The 17,325-nt window shown below is 47.9% G+C and overlaps 1 protein-coding gene across 1 annotated transcript in view; it reads right to left on the bottom strand.

Moving 5' to 3' along the window:
- Window positions 1-16,844, bottom strand: part of LUT1 (Cytochrome P450 superfamily protein) — a 78,515-nt gene extending 61,671 nt beyond the window's left edge. Inside the window, exon 1 of the mRNA XM_087396806.1 lies at window positions 16,290-16,844. Within this exon, the coding sequence (XP_087252932.1) occupies window positions 16,290-16,787 (498 nt within the window). The 5' untranslated portion in view covers window positions 16,788-16,844. The remainder of the gene's footprint in view (window positions 1-16,289) is intronic.
- Window positions 16,845-17,325: the final 481 nt, after the last annotated feature.

The raw sequence follows: 17,325 nt of genomic DNA, 5'->3' as shown, positions 1-17,325 counted from the left end.
CACCTTGAGCTAAGTCTACAGCCCTTGTAGGTCTCCTTCAACTCCTGTGTATAGACCCAAGGATGGTCCTCCTGCTGCTCCTTCCTACTCTTGGTTTGCTACTCCAAGTATATGTTATGACGCCCAAATGGCCTCCGCCAACTCAATTGACCCAGCAGCCTGCCTATGGCCGACCCAACCAGCCGACTTCCTGCTGCTGCCTATTAATCCCCTCTGGGGGCTCATTCGCAGGCCTTTTGCTGCCCCTGCCTGGCCACGTGGCTGGCTGCCACTGGCCCAGACAGGCCTGGACATGATCCTGCCTTATTTCCATGCCCCTAGAGTCCCAAAACATTTGCTGACCTGTGCTTTTCTGTCCTTTCCATGTATGGACAGCTTCTGGATGCTCTTTTGCCAGATGTGCCGGATGCCCTTTTGCCAAATGTGCCCTCCACGGTGGATCTTCAATGCCAGGTACTTGACCTTTCTCTTTGCTACCAGATGGGTGGACGTTGCGAGACGGGCACCCAAAGCAGCAATCTCAGCCACCATCGCCGAGCAGGAACAGAGGGCCAGTAAGGCTCTCAACATCCGATTACGCGGTATCCCCCGCGCAAATTCACTCACCCCCTTAGCGGACCCCTTAGCGGACACGACTACGTTCGTGACCTCTACCCTCGGCCTCGCCGAGCATGGGATCGAGCATGCATGGCGCACAAGACGGGACCCCACGCGCCCACAGCCACTCATCATCCGATTCAGGGATACTCAGGCTCGACTTGCAACACTCAGGCAGCGTGCTACACTACGGGATCACCCTACTATCTTCATGGATGAGGATCTCACACCTATGCAGGTGGAAGAGCGGCGCACCTTGCTTCAGCAGCGAGATGTAGCCCGTCAAGAGGGGAAGTGGGCTGTCGTCCGAGATGGCCGCCAATTAGTTGGTCCCCGCCACCGAGCCCCACTAGGTACTCCAAACACGGTAGCAAACTCCCCCCCCCAAATAGGGAGACATGGTCTATGAGATTCAGACTCAGCACACAGTACCCTTGGCATGCACCATATGGAACTGTAATGGTACCCTATGGTCTGACCCTGGGAACTTCTCAGAGTCATACACAGGACGCGGCATCGTTTTCTATACAGAGACACATCAGAGTCCCAAGCGCCCTCTCCCCTCGGTCAGTGGCTATACCTAGGAGTCAGTATTCCGTGAGGAGACCAGATATACTAGGGGGGTCTGAGGATCAGGCGGAGTTGCAGTACTCTTTCGTTCAACGCTCACGAGCTTGATATCCATGGTTAGACAGGATGTCCATGCCCGTTACCTATGGCTCCGATTTCGACGCCCCTCCACACACGACCTCTTTATTGCAGTCTGCTACTTTCCTCCTGAGAAGTCACATTTCGCACGGATGCTACGTGAGGATACGGGGGTATCCCCCTATCTAGATCTCTACTCAGACATTGTGGAGTTCTCCAGACGCGGAGAGGTCCTCCTAGTTGGGGATTTCAACGCAAGGACAGGTGCACATCAAACATCACTCCTGGACTTCCACTCAGATCCGGTCCTATTACCTGAGGTGGACACAGAGGACTCAGGCTTCCCCCGCTCCTCGGCTGACAGTCGCGCTCCCGTTACTGCGTATGGGCAAGCTCTTTTGGACCTTGGACATATACATGATTTGGTCATCTACAATGGACTAGACCAGTGGCCTGTCTCCTCAGGTTTCACATGTTTCCCACATGGCGGAGGAGCCAGTGTCATCGACTACATTCTAGGATCTCCTGCTTTAGCTCCACAAATCACTGACTTCCGCACTGCACTCTTATGTTGGAGATAACTGCACACTAAGTGTACTATTTCCCTAGTCTACATTTGTCTAAGTCTAGTCTAGTCTTTGTGTCTTGAGTGTGTGCCATGTGGCACCTCTACAATTATCCCATAAGCACTCTTGCTTTATGTCTTGTACTTTGGCCCATATATTCATGGGTCACATCATTGCAATCTATCTATCTAGCTTGTGTCTTGTCTACACTCTTCTCAAGGTACTTCTTGTCTTTCAATCTTGTTATTATTTCACTTCTAGTTTTCTAGTTTCTAGTTCTTGCTTCCATATTCCAGCATGGTATCAGAGCAAGGTTGATCCCTCTTCTCTCCCCTCAGTCTGCTGTAGCCATAGCTGCCTCTTCTCAGATTTCTCCCTCGCTCAGCTGGTCGCCATCTTCATCTTCTGCCCGTCTTCTCCACGCTGCTGCCGTTCCTGCTGCCGCTGCAGATCTGCCCGCCATCTCTCTGCCATGCTGCTGCCGTTCCTGCTGCCGCTGCAGATCTGCCCGCCAGCTCTCTGCCAGATCTGCGCACCAGATCTGCATGCCATTGCGCTGCCAGATCTGCTGCGCAGTTCCGCTCTCTGCCAGATCTGCGCGTCAGATCTGCACAGATCTGGCACTGCTGTAGCTCCCGCTCTTGCTGTCGCTCCTGCACCTGCATCAACGAATGAACATTTCGAAGTACAGTCAAGACTGTCCGTACGACTGTACAGAATCCGTACCTGCACAGGCCGCACCTCTCCAGCTGCTGTTCGCGATCTGCACCATCTTCACGGAGATCTGCGCCATCTGTTCGTGACTGCACGGAGATCGCCTGAGAGCTGCCCACGTCTTCCCTACGGCATTGCCTTGGAGCTCGCGCTGCCTGCACCTCCTGGACCGCACTCCTTTTTGCGCCTCTGCCTCTGCCTAGGATTAAGGTACTGTGCATTGCCTCTTTCAGTTTGCTGAGCAGTTCCTTTTTTTTTGCTGGTTCCTCCTGCTTCGATGGGCTGTCACATGCTATGGCCTTGACAAAGTGGTGAGAGAACCAGCTTCTTGGATCTCTCCTTTCATTTATTTTTGCAATATTGTAAGGGAATAGACACTGCCCTTGCATCTTAGCAAGAGGTAAGACCTTCCCACATGGCATCTTCCTCTCATTCTCTCATGTCTATCGACAAATTCAATGGGTCCAACTTTCATACTTGGCAAATCAAAATTAAGTGCCATCTTATGAAAGAAGGTCTTTGGGACATTGTTCACCATGCTGCTCCCAAAGATCCCGACATTGAGCAAGCTGTCACTACCAAGAGCGACAAAGCCTATGCTATCATCTTGCTCGGTCTTGGAGATGATTACATTCATCACATCTCCGACATACAGTCTGCTCCTCAAGCATGGATCACTTTGGATACCCTTTTTGGACCCCGATCTAAAAACTCTAAGATTGCACTTATGATCTCATTCTTTGATCTACATATGCAAGAAGGAGCTACTATAGCCTCTCATGTCAATTATCTTCGCAGTCTTATGGTTCAGCTTGCATCAGTAAAGTCTCCCATCCCCGAAGATATTGCTATTGCTGTGCTTCTCAAAAGCTTACCTGACACCTATGATACTCTTGTCACTACCTTCAAGTATCACAATAATCCTTCTCTTGAAGGTATCATCAATGCTCTCCAAGAGGAAGAAAGAACTCAACAACGAAAGGTAACTGACACTGCATTTTTAGCAAAGAAAGGAAGTTCTAAGGTAAGAAAGCCTTGCACCCATTGTGGCAAAACTAATCATATGGAGAAGGACTATTTCAAGGCTCATCCATGCACATTTGTGGCCGTGATAATCACCGGGAGAGGGACTGCTACTCCAAACCCTCTACATCAACCCCTGCATCTACCTCAGCCCATGTTGCTGCAACATCTCCATCAGCTGATCCTGCTATTCCTTCCTCATATGATGAGAAGTGGGCTTTCTGATTACTTCTATTTCTTGTCTACCACTTTGACCACCAATGATGTAGGTCAAAGGGTTCTAGTGTCTTGGTCTTTCTGTTTGACTACAATCAGTCTTCTGTCTATCTAGTCTTGTCTGTCTGTCTATTTGTCTATCAATCTAACTGTGTTTTGTTTTAGATCCATCTTGTCCCTACCCTTGTGGACCCATATGAGGATATCACTTGAGGAGGGGTGTCTCAGGATCTTTGTCTGTCATGTCTTCTATCTTGTCTCTTAGTCTATCAGTCTTTATGCATGTCTTCTAGTCTTGTCTTTCTTACTCCTAGTGTCCACTTAAGGAGGGTGTTGGAGATAAGTGCACACTAAGTGTACTATTTCCCTAGTCTACATTTGTCTAAGTCTAGTCTAGTTGTGTGTGCCATGTGACACCTCTACAATTATCCCATAAGCACTCTTGCTTTATGTCTTGTACTTTGGCCCATATATTCATGGGTCACATCATTGCAATCTATCTATCTAGCTTGTGTCTTGTCTACACTCTTCTCAAGGTACTTCTTGTCTTTCAATCTTGTTATTATTTCACTTCTAGTTTTCTAGTTTCTAGTTCTTGCTTCCATATTCCAGCATCTTACCCCCAGGATGTTGGGATATCTCAAGGTGTATGCCTCAGGCACACCTTGGTTTCTATGTGTGAGTGCTAGAGGCACAGTTAGGTGCCCACAAGCACAATTAGGTGGTGGAGAGCCACATAGGATGATTGAGAGAATCTAGGAGTAGATTGAGGAGATGATTGTGGAGCTCTGAAGTCATCAGTGATGTCAGTGAGCATGTATGACGTGCCTACTTAAGGACCTCACTCTTCTTCATTCTATAATGCAAGTATTCCAAGTTTGTGTCCACTCTTTCCTTTCCTTTCAGCTTACCAATATGGAATCAGAGCCCTTTGATCCCCCTTGAGCCCATTTCTGCCACATCATCATCATCTTCTTCATCTTCTTCTTCTCCATTTTCCTCTTTCTTCCCAAAATCTTTGAGAGCTTGGTTCTCCACCTACAAACGACCATTGCCCAACCCCTCTCAGCTGGAAACTCCTCTAGTATGGGCGAACTTCCACCTGCAAGCAATTGAAGAAAAAACGTCTGTGTTGGCTGCCATTCCCCAAACAGCGCATTTTTCGCCATTTCTTCTATTGCTCAATACTCCCTGCCTGCTCCGCCATTGCCTGAGCCCTCTTAGGAGTAGATGGGCGACCTCAAGACGAAGATTTTGAGCCATTTTTCAGCTCAAAATCAGGGAGAAATCGTCAAAACTCAAGTTCAGCCTGTAGCAACTCCCCCGGGCAAAAGTGCGCACCATTTCGTCCAACCTCTGTGCTGGACCCTCTCTGGTATATGAGCTTTCTTTTGCTTCAGAAAGCCCTCTTTTCCTTGCTTTGAAGAGTGAGCTACAAGCCCTCCAAGTTCAGCCTTTTGGTTTTGACAATTTTGGACAAGTTTTTGAAGATGATGCTACATAAACTGCTACTCTAGCATTTCTGTTTTTTTGAAACTTTCAATAACTTCACTACAAGTGTGGCTTCAGTTTTGTTTTGAATTACTAGACCTGGTTTTAATTGGAAAGTATTCATTTTAGCCACTATTATGAAGCATGTAAGAAGAAGCATCATTGATTGAATATTGGTCACTAGTCTTTGCTACATCAAGTGCTCATATTTTGGAAGCCTTTCAGTTATTTTTTACCTTGTAAGAGAGATAGACACTGCCCAATATCTGGGTTAGACCCTCTCATGGCTACCCTATTGAATCTAGAGAAGTTCAATGGAAAGGGCTTCCACACATGGCAGATGAAGGTGAAATTTGCATTAATGAGGGAGAACTTATGGGGACTTGTCAAACCGACTCCTACCGCTTCTTCTACCGCCTCCAATGCTGGAGAATCCTCAACTCCGACACGACCGGCAAGGGATCCAGCTAGAGAAGAAAAAGCATATGGTATCATTGCTCTTGCTTTAGGAGATGATTATATTCACCATATCTCTGACTTGGAGTCTCCTTCAGAAGCTTGGCAGAAGCTTGACATGATTTTTGGTGCTAGCTCTCACATCTCTAAACTATCACTTAAAATCTCTTTCTTTGAATTGAAGATGGCTAGTGGTACTACTTTAGCATCTCATGTCAACTATATGCGGAGTCTTATGACTCAATTAGCTTCTATCAACTCTCCTATTACTCCAGATGATGCTATGGCAGTGTTACTTAAGAGTATGCCTGAAGATTATGATCACATAGTTACCACTTTGAAAAATCTTCCTAATCCTAATCTTGAAGGTATTATCTCTGCTCTCCAAGAAGAAGAAAGGCATATGGAGCTCAGGAAAGGCAATGACACTGTTTATGCTGTAAAAGTCCATAAGGGCAAGTATACCCCTTGCAATCACTGTGGAAAGACAAATCACCTTTCAAAGGACTGCTTCAAAATTAATCCATGCAAGCACTGTGGCAAGAACAACCATAATGAGAAGTTTTGCAGAGCCAAAGCAAAGACAGAAAATGCAAATCTACTTTCAGTTGATGAGCCTCCACAAGATGAGGCATCCTTTGAAGATTATGCATTTTAAAACATCTCTATGTATGCTCCAGATCTCTCTTTTTATGTCAAGGTACTCAGCTTGGATAGTCCTCCAAAATGAATGAAATAAACTATTGTGTTTTTTGTGTGCTTTGTAAACACCTCTGGTCACCTTATGATGTAGGCCATGTGTATGTTTTGTTCCATGGTACCTCCTGCAGACATTGTGTGCATGTACATGCAGGGGAGATAACCATTGGAAGGTCTTTTTGTATCCCTTTTGTTTACCTTACACCCAAGGGAACCCTTGCTAGCATGAGAACCTAGCCATAGATTTATCCTTGACCACCATGAGATGGCATGAGAAACTATGAGACTAGATGTATCCTTGACATAGCCTGAGGCATTCCCTTGAGGGGGGATTTGTTGGGATATCTCAAGGTGTATGCCTTAGGCACACCTTGGTTTGTATGTGTGAGTGCTAGAGGCACAGTTAGGTGCCCACAAGCACAGTTAGGTGGTGGAGAGCCACATAGGATGATTGAGAGAATCTAGGAGCAGATTGAGGAGATGATTGTGGAGCTCTGAAGTCATCAGTGATGTCAGTGAGCATGTATGAGGTGCCTACTTAAGGACCTCACTCTTCTTCATTCTATAATGCAAGTATTCCAAGTTTGTGTCCACTCTTTCCTTTCCTTTCAGCTTACCAACACAGGAGCCGACCACACTTACCTGTTCTTCCATATCCTTGCGCCCCGAGGCCCCCCCAGCCACACCCCGCACTACACTACCTATCATGATATACACTTTGATCATAACCTCTCACCTGATTACTCAGCCCACCTAGCCTCCCTCCTCAGACACATAGACACCATACCCTCTCTAGATCACCGAGCCACCCTTATCACCCACTCCCTTCACAATGCAGCCCGCCATATTTTTCCTTCCACTACTCGGTCCACCCGCCCTCCACCCGCTGGCTCCACCCCTTGCAATAGCTGGTATGATGACGAGTGTAAAGCATTACGCCGCACACTCCGACTCACGACCCAACGAAACGCTAGGGCCAACCCACGTCTCATCAGGGATTATCGTCGACTAGTCCGTCGCAAGAAGCTAGCCTTTCTGCGCCAGAATGAGGATACGCTACTAAACATTCTGTTTAGTAGCAACTCCAAGGATTTCTAGAGGAAATTCCTAGAACACCGATCCCCCTCCCCCCTCACAGACACTTCCCTCTAGCACTCCTACGCACGTACACTCTATGATATCCCTAATCAGCCTCCTCCCGACCTCTCAGCCACCCCCCGCCCCACCTCTTGCACCCTCTTCACAACCCAGGGAGTCACCCACGCCATGCTTAAGCTTCACAACGGCTGAGCTAAGGATCATGAGGGCCTATGCACAGAGTTTGTTGCCTATGGCATCAAAACTCTAGCCCCCATCCTAGCAACGCTATTCAATGAAGCTGTCTGCCACGGGTTCCCCAGAGCCTGGATCCTGAACACTATCACACCCATCCACAAAGCAGGAGATCCCATGGATCCAGGGAATTACAGGACCATCATGATTGGACATGTTATGTCCAAGATCTATGCATCAGTGTTAGATGGCGAGGTCAGTGCTCACGCAGAGGTACAGGGGCTCAAGGCATCCGGACAGGCCGGCTTCAGGGCGGATCACTCGACTTACGATCACATTTTTACACTTAGAGGGATCATTGAGGAGGCCAGACACAGGAGACGAAGAGTATATTGTTGCTTTGTGGATTTCCGCAAGGCATTCGACACCGTTCCCCGCGCCCGACTCGTCAGACGCCTGCAGGAGTTAGACTATGACTCGGAGGTTATCTGGGCAGTAGTAGCTCTCTATGAGTGGGTGACGGGCCAGGTTAGGATTGGCACCAGCTGGACCCCAGAGATCACGAGCACTATCGGAGTCAAACAAGGATGTCACTTGTCACCGACTCTATTTGGCCTCTACATCGACGAGCTCGAGACCACCATCAGGACACTCGGAGGTGCAGGCTGCTCTCTTGCGGAGGCTGTCATCCAGATTCTCCTATACGCAGACGATGTAGTACTACTATCCTCTTCTGCTACTGGTCTTCAGCGACACCTGGATGGACTTCAGGTCTTCTGTGATACACATGACTTGAAGGTCAACCTTGGGAAAACCAAGGTGATGATCTTCAACACTTCCAGACCCACTATGCACCGAGAGCAGTTCCTCTTCGCCGGCGACCCTGTTGAGATAGTTGACTCTTACACATACTTGGGCGTTGTCTTCTCAAGCCCGATCTTCACGATGCACCCGGCCATGTAGGCCAGGATCAGCCGGGGCTACGTCGCTCTTGCCAGGCTAGAGCGACAGTGCTACCACTCCCACTTCCAGGACCCACGGACCAAGTCTCTCCCTTTTGATTCTTTGGTCCGCCCAACAGGCATGTATGGTAGCCCGTGGTGGGGAGCCGACCTTTCAGACACAGAGTGGGCTCGAGTCGAGTGCCTACAGATACTGATGTTTGCTCGGATGATCCGTAGCAAACCATCGGTACCACACCAGATCATTCTAGCAATGTTCGGCGCCTCACCCCTACAGCTTGATGCGGCTTTTCAAGCTATCACTTCTCTCCACAGAGTCAGGGATTTCAGCTCCTCCGCCGACCTTGGCTAGCCCTATCCTCCTCTATGGCCTTATCCGTTGATGGGGACCAGCGATGCTGGTATAGTCGTCTTTCCAGTTGGTTCACCCGACTGGGCCTCGACTTAGACCGGTTGCCTCCTTTTCAGTACAGCCTCGACGCTCCACCATCTCCCCTCTCCCCCACTGACCAGGAGGTCAACCGGCTCATTCGAGCGGATCTGCTCCAGCTCCACACCTGGCGGACATGGTTTCTTCACTCCGAGCTTCTTGTGAAGCTCGACTTCTACCACCGACACTGCCTCCAGATCTCACAGGAGGGCTTCATCACACCTCCGGGTTACACACAGCTTCATCTACCACATGCGCTCCGGATCTCCCTTGGTCAGTTTAGGGTTTTGTCACACCGATTACGGATCGAGAGAGGACGCACAGAGGGTATCCCATGAGAGGGCCGCCTTTGCCCACTTTGCGACTTGCAGGAGATCGAGTCGGAGGAGCACTTTGCTTTCAGATGTCCTATCTATTATGCCATCCGAGGCCGGTACCACTGCCTCTTCCGCGACGGATTCGGCCCCCTCCCACACATGCTGCAGTTCCCAGATCAGCGATGCCTAGCCGCTTTCTTACATGAGATGACTCGCCACCGAGATACCTCTCTCCGAGCACGGCAACACGTGCAGCGCACACAGCATGAGGACACCCAGTGGCCCATCACTGATTTCTTCCAATCACAAGATACCTCTCCTCAGTCTAGCCGACGACGCAGACGTGAGCGAGAGCCAGAGCCACGACAGCTGCGCCAGCGGACAAACTCACACATCCGGGTCCATGACATCTCGTCTCTGCTCTCTGCCCGCCCCACCGAGGTTACCGTTGCCCTCATCCACAGGGCCACCCGCGCCCCCGACGATCGAGCTCGACTAGGCCGCGTGACGTCAGAGGCCAATCATCTATCGCAGGGTTTTTTCCGGCCTCCCATTTGACGGGCCCCCTATGATTGGTCTCTGACGATCACCACCTGCACATATATTTCGTATCTCCCCCCTCTGCCCCATGTTTGGTGCCCCCCCTTCTTTTTTGTATCATCTGGAGGTTGACACATATTTTTTGTATCAGGACTAGACACACCATCTTTCATAACCTCTTTTTTGTAGAAACGGTTGGCTGGCCCGTTTTGAGACCGCCACCGTTATGCTCATTGTATCAGTTATCTTTAGTCTCGTAGACCTTCACGGTCTCCCGAAGACTTTAATAAACTTTCTTTCTTTCTTTCTGCTGCCCAAATGACAGCTCATGTACTGCCCATGTGGCAGCCCCATGCCTATTACTACTCTATGGTCCACCCCCCCGATGCACTCCACATATGGGAGCTCACAAGTGGGGAGGTGACCAGTCTGTTGGAATATACAAGATGATGAGGACCACCAGACATATCTTCCGGAAGATATACAAGTTTGGATTTGGCACTAACCTGTAAAACCCTTCAGAAGAAAGAATGCATCAATCTTTTAATTCCGTGCCCGAGGTGCCTGCTTCAGGCCATTGCCTTCCTCAACTTGTAGACCATCACCTCTGAGTTGGAACTTCAAATCCTGGGGGCTATTCCACATACCGTCTCGTGAAGGTTGCCATTCAAAAAGGCTGATTTAATGTCAATCTGATAGATCTGGCATTGTGCGTACCCTTTAGCCCCAAATTCGTGCTTTGTGTTTGTCAACAGCTACATTTGATGTGTTCTTGGTCTTATAGACCCACTTGACACCTATTACAGTGTGTCGCAAAAGTTGTGGAACCAGTTCCTGTTCTTCTCAATGGACTCAACCTCCACCTGCATGGCTCTCTTCCATGTCTCCTGAGAGAGCGCTACATTCACCGCCGAGAATTGTTCCTTGTCTCACATGATCTGAGACATCAAGGCATAGTTCACCTGCACGGGTGTCTCCTCCGAGGCTTTTCTTTACCACATTGTGATCCACAGTGTCTCCCTCCTAGAGCCACTCAGGAGGGATATCCATCACTCCAAAATCAGGCAAGGTCTACGTAAACCACCCAGGGAGCCGAGAGCCTCCTCCTTCAAGGCTCAACATCAACTTCTGGATCATCTTCTGGTACTCGCTCTCACTAAGGGGCAGGAACAATAGCTTGGTCTTCATAATCACTTGGCTCTCCAAGAAACTTGTGGCTCCTCAACCATGGAAGTTGGTTACCTACTCATCAAAGGTTCAGGTCTCTGCTGACCACAATCTGTCTCCTCACTGGGTCATATAACCTGTAACCGGTAGATTGCAAGTTGCACCCAACATACCTGCTTTTGGGATGTGCATCCATCTTCCCCCTCTAATTGTTGGGAATATGGACATAAGCATCACAACCAAACACTATAAAATAAGACCCATCAGACTTTTTTCCAAAATATTCCTCAAAAGGAGTTACCTTCAAGACAGTAGTCGTTGGAGAAGGATTAATGGTGTGGACTGCCATTGCCAATGCTTCCCCCTAAAGAGAATGCGAGACATCAAGGTGCTCCATTATTGTTCGTGCCATCTCCACCACGGTCCTATTTCTCCTTTCAACCACTCCATTTTCAGATGGAGCACCTGTGTTTGCAAGCTCCCTTCTGATGCTTTTTCCAGCACAAAATCTTTCAAAAGCATGTGAACAGAACTCACCTCCTTAGTCAGCCAGAGTGCTTTCACGAGCAGCCTGTATTCTCTCTTAACTAGAGAACACCACTCTCAAAACTGGGGAAAAGCCTAATCTTTCTGAGCCCAGAAATATACCCATGTGAACCTGCTCAGATCATCAATCAGCAACATGTAGAAAAGAGCTCCACATAGAGTCTGAATCTGCATAGGTCCACAAAGATCCGTGTGTAACCATCTCTAGTGGTTTCGAAGTCCGCCTATCAACCTGCTTCAGAACGGCCTCTGTGTGTTGCTTCCCTCAGATACAAGAACTACAATGCCCTTGCTTGCTGCCCACATCAGGCAAGCCATCCACCATGTTCTCCCCGACAGCTCACTGAAGTGCATCCACGTTCAAGTGACCAAATCTGAAATGCCACAAGTCACCGATAAGGGTTCCTTAGAGGAATGCTTCCCCCCTCTGCCATCCAGAATCTCGAGCCTTCCCTCTCACGAGCTGGAATTGTGGACCTGTCATTGATGAACATGTCGCCCAAGGTCAACCGAAAGTCTTGGAACTCTGCCAAGGACAAAGCCGTGTGCCTAGAGGCACCACTGTCAAGGATCTATTGCCTTGAGTCACCAACTTTGAGGGCAACCCCATCTCCTCCTAAAGAAGATGAAGAATCCATCAAGAAGAGTTCCACTTCCTGGTCCATCGGTTGTTCTATAGGGCAGCCAAAGCCTCCGCACCTCCGCCCTATAGAGGGTCCCAAAACATTCCTCTTGATCAAGCACCATGGGCACAACCTCTTTCCAAGTGAGAGTGTTCAACCTCCCAGTGGTGATAAGAGAAGAGTAGAAAGCTGAATACTAGGATGAAATGCGTGATGGCCATGTCCTCGGAAGAGATCTCCTGCCTGCCTAGACTACGATTGACCTCACCTGACCCACATGGGTTGGCTCTGGTTGACCATTGGCTCTACCTGACCAGGCTGGTCATGGTACCCAGCCTAGTTGGGTGGCCAAGCGTGGCCCCCAACCCCGGCTGGTGAGGCAGCCAAATGCAGCCCTTACCAGCCTCCAAACCTGGCCTCGCGAAGCCCGAACTCCAGCAGGGAATCCTCACATATGTGCCCTAGCTCGTCTCCCTCCTAACTTGCGAAAATACACTGAGAAAGGATGAATATCCTACTCCTCTCTCTGGGCAGGCACACCCAAATTGCAGCCCTCACTTAATACTGCACATACAAGAGATGACTAACTCTATGTTATATACCTAGATGAATCCAAGAACATTCCCAAACTCATCCTCTAAAAACACAACATAGTGCAGTTTCAATCTCACGATAGTCACTCATAAGATTGAAAACCATAAACTCCATCACGCATAGCAGGGACTAGCTACTATGACATCCCCACTGACGTCATCAACACCCAACAGTGGGTGTAGACCATGGTATAAAAGTATGCTCTCACACATACCAATCCACACACCCACACATACTTGAGCATCCATTTATACAAAGTTTTCGTACTGAGTTTCTGTCGGCACTCCGGAGGTGAAGGGTAAACTCAGCCATGACGAAGGCTAGCACTTAAGGAGAAGGCTAATCAAAAAGTAGTCCAAATCCCTTCATTCAAGCTACAGCTGCTTGTGAAGTTTAAAAGATTTCATTTTAGTCTCTCCCAAACGAGCATCTAAATCTAAATCTAGCTGATAGAGATGACTAACTCTATGTTAGACTAGCCACAAAGGCTAGGTTTTCCTAACAGTCTAAAGGTTGAGTGGTACCAAGTCCAACCCAATGGCTTGGGAGGGCTTCTCTAAATCAAGAGTGCAAAATCCAAGCCATAAGAAATTTGTGATCCTCATTATGTAAGTTAGGCAATGGGTCCCTAAGTGATAAATGTTGACTTGACTCTGGCAATGCTGCATTGTGGGCACACCAACCACCTCCCTCCAAGCTTAACACAAAGTCCACCAGGTGGAAGATCTCCAAAATATTTAAATCTTGGGCTATTTTGGACAGCATATTAAAGCCAAAATCTTAGGTAATACAAGCAAAACTTCAGGGACCTTTGGGGTCATGCTGGTCAGCCTAGCCGAACAACCAACCTAGACAAGGCCGGTCTGACCTAGGTCACTCCACACAACTTGATGGTTAGGTTCGGACAGACCAAGGGATAGGCTATGCCATCCCTCATCAGCTATTTGGTGCAGCTCTAGGACAGTCTACTAGCACACCAAAGGCTATATAACCCCATTATATCATCAGCAACTTCCCTTCCCTAGAGGACAGAGGAAGGAGCAGCGCTTCTCACATGTACTCATGGTTTGCTGCCCTATTTTAGATGGAGCACCTCATCAAACGCATGGGGATTGGCCCACAATTGTGACATTGAGGCTGTGAGCCCCCGATTTGAGGGGACAAGGGGCAGTGAGAGGTAGGAGGGCTGGGAAAGAGAGACCTGGGCTGACATCATAGGCAACCAACACACGGGCTGGTTGCTGCCTGCAACAGCAGAGAAATTGGGGGGCCATGTGCCTCCCTTGGAGGCGGGGGACGAGCATTTTCTGAGCGAAAACTTCCGAGCGTCCGAGCGAAGGAAAAAAAAAGCTTCCAACTATGCATAAATATGGCAAAAATCGATCAGAAGAAAACATACTTTCACTTAGAAATATGCAAAGTACTATAGCAATGCCTATTTTATACAATAATCTTTAGGTGAATCTGTAGGAATGGTGAGAGCATAATGGGATGGCTTTTGAAGAAACCCACATGTAGAGTAGACTTCTCTATGAAAATTCCCTTATGATCCTTCTTACAACTTTTACTTAATAGGGGGTGACATTGAAAACCCTCTCTCAACCTATCTTCATGAAAGAGTTTCTTCAAAGAAAACTCATTGAAGCAAGCCATCCAGGTAGTTTCGCCAGCGAAACCCCTTTGAAGCAAGTCTCCCAAGGACAACACTTTTAAAAGTGACATAACTTTCATATCCAATGTCCAAATATAGTCATTCAACCACTCAAATTGATCGGAACACCCCATTTGAGCACATCTATGAAGTTATATTTTGGAAAATCTTCCATATATAGTATTAAATATTACATGTATTTTATGAGAGTGATATATAAGCCCAAGCTAATACTTATTTATAGTAATTTAAACTTCTTTAGAAACATGTCCATAAATATGCTATAAAAACACTAAAAAGATATTGCCATATGATATAAATGTGTTAATAAGTAATTATATATGCATAGTATTATTACATTGAGAGTGATTATGAGGAATGTTTCTTAAAGGAATCAACACTTTTTTAAGGTAATAACAGGGGTACAAAGGGATGTCTCTAAATAAGAAAATTATGTTGTGTAAAAATGAATGAGTGACTAGTCTGTATATTTTTATGATAAAGGGATCTAGTTCTAGTGAAAATAAAAGTGTAAAAACCATGTTTCCTAAAGAAAAACATTTTTAAAAATCTCTTGAAAAACACGCTCGGATAAACCTGCTCATAGGTTTTTGCTCGTAAAATTGACGCATCCTTGGAGGCGTCTACAGTCCCATGGACTGGCTGCACAGGGCACCCTTTTATAGGGGCCTGTGGCAGGGCCACCGACCAGGGCCAACCCTGGTCGGATTTCCAGGGCAGTCTGGTCGGCCACCAGACAGGGTACCGACCCTGCTGGTCGGCCAACCTAGAGGGCCTGGGCAGTGCCTATAAAAGGCCCACTCCTTGTTTCATTCCAGCATCCAGTGCAGGACAGAAAGCCTTCTTCCTAGGCTGTGCTGTGCACTCAGAGCTCGTTCAGTTTGACAGAGAGAGTTCCATCAGTTCTCCTCAGCACTTGGCTGAGTTTTGTATTGCTCCCTTGGAGCCAGTTTCTACCCACCATCCGGTGGATGAATACACTCTTTCTCTCTCTCCGTTTAAGTTATCTCTGAGTGAGTGTTTATTGCATCTGTGATCAATTATCGGAGTTGAGTGTGTGGAAGAGTGGGAGAGATCTTGGATGGAGGGTTGAGTGATTCATTCCCTCCTATTCTCCAACATCGGGAGGGCGTCCAACCAAACTTCCTAAACCATCGGTGGGAAACACTTGCTCCAATGTTGTTCAATGAAGCTTTTGGCAAAGGCCATAAGACCTCTTGGACCACAAGCACCATCATACCCATTCACAAGGTAGGGGATCACATGGACACAAGTAAATACCAATCATGGTGGGATATTTAATGGCCAAAGTTTATGGGCCATCTCTTGAGATACGCATCCGTGACCAAGCTAAGAGCATGGGATTGTGCGTGAGGGGATAGGCATATTTGAAATAGAATCCTTCCACACTCGATCACATCTTCACCCTGAGGGCCATCATTGAGGTGACCAAATTCCAGAAACAAAGAGTACATTGTTGCTTTTCAAAGACTTCTAGAAGGTATTCGACTCTCTACCTCAAGCTTGACTTATCGCACAACTTTGACTCTTAGACATGGCGCAAAATGTACCCAAAGTTTATCGAGGGAACGTTTTCATGAGCATGCCTCTCACGTTGCAGTAATGTTTGATAAACTATCCCGATCGTCATTTTCTAAGTTCCTTTCTTAATGTGACAAAGCAAGAAAGGTTAGCGATAGCATCGAAAATGAATGGATAAAACACACAATAGTGTGCGCTGGGAAAGAGTAGGCACCGTCCACAACTGTCCTTCGGCAATCGCAAAGCCGGAGCCGAAGAGGAACTCTGAGACCTCGGCAACAAGGCCCTTGGCATATTTACCGTAATTTTTGAGCACATGCTTCGCTGCGGCGGGATCACCGATGACGACAAAGTTTCGAGGACCAGCGGCGAGGCGATAAACGGGGCCGGTATCGAGCATCCATTTGAAGAGGGGAAGGAAGAGGGCACCACCGAGCAAGTCCTGGACGTCGTCGAGGTTGGCGGAGGCGAGGGGGATGCCAGAGTTGTCGAGAGGGGGGCGGAGCAAGCGGGAGAGGGAAGTGAGCCAGTCGGGGCTGACCCAGGATTTACCAGCGCCGGATTTATCAGGAAGGGAAGGGCCGCCATTGTTAGAGCAACGAATGAGGCAATGGTGGTGAGGAAGAAGATGGTTGAAGTGGGGGGGCGTAGCGGATTGAGGATTCGAAGGAAGAGCTACAGCCGCCATAGCCATTGCCATTGGCATCGCCATAGCCACCAGTCAACTGCAGCTCCCTTGGCTCTTCAGTTTCACACGTATATATATATTTGTCCACCTTCTGATCATCATCCCCTTATGCTCCCCTGATTCCTCACATCATCAGTTTGTATTTTTTTGGTTTGCTCCCAAGCTTGGGCGCACTGCCAAGATACCCGGCTGCCCCTTCCCTGCACATTCTCACCCACACGTTTTAGCCGGTTCCTATCCAATGTCACAACCAAATAATCTCATCCTCCTTGCCACTACAACACCATAGTCTAGCCCAAGGTATGGGGCCGAAAAACAGACCTACGTTTATCTATAGCATAACACAACTTATATAAATAACGCAATGTACTTGCAATCACCAACTGAGAACATGAGACATCTTAGTGCATAGGATATGCCAAGAAACAACACTCACTGTATCTCACTTCAACACGTGTGCATTTACACTAATCTATTTTCCAACATATCCCTCCACCTGATGACGCCACTCTGCTTTCTATCCAGAACTCTCATACATGTATCTCTTATCCTAATGGCAAGG

Source organism: Dipteris shenzhenensis, chromosome 25 (assembly GCF_047967505.1).
Source record: "Dipteris shenzhenensis isolate YYH24624 ecotype China chromosome 25, Dip_SZ_1.0, whole genome shotgun sequence".
In the NCBI taxonomy this organism is placed as follows: domain Eukaryota; kingdom Viridiplantae; phylum Streptophyta; class Polypodiopsida; order Gleicheniales; family Dipteridaceae; genus Dipteris; species Dipteris shenzhenensis.
This window is presented reverse-complemented; position numbering and strand designations above follow the sequence as displayed.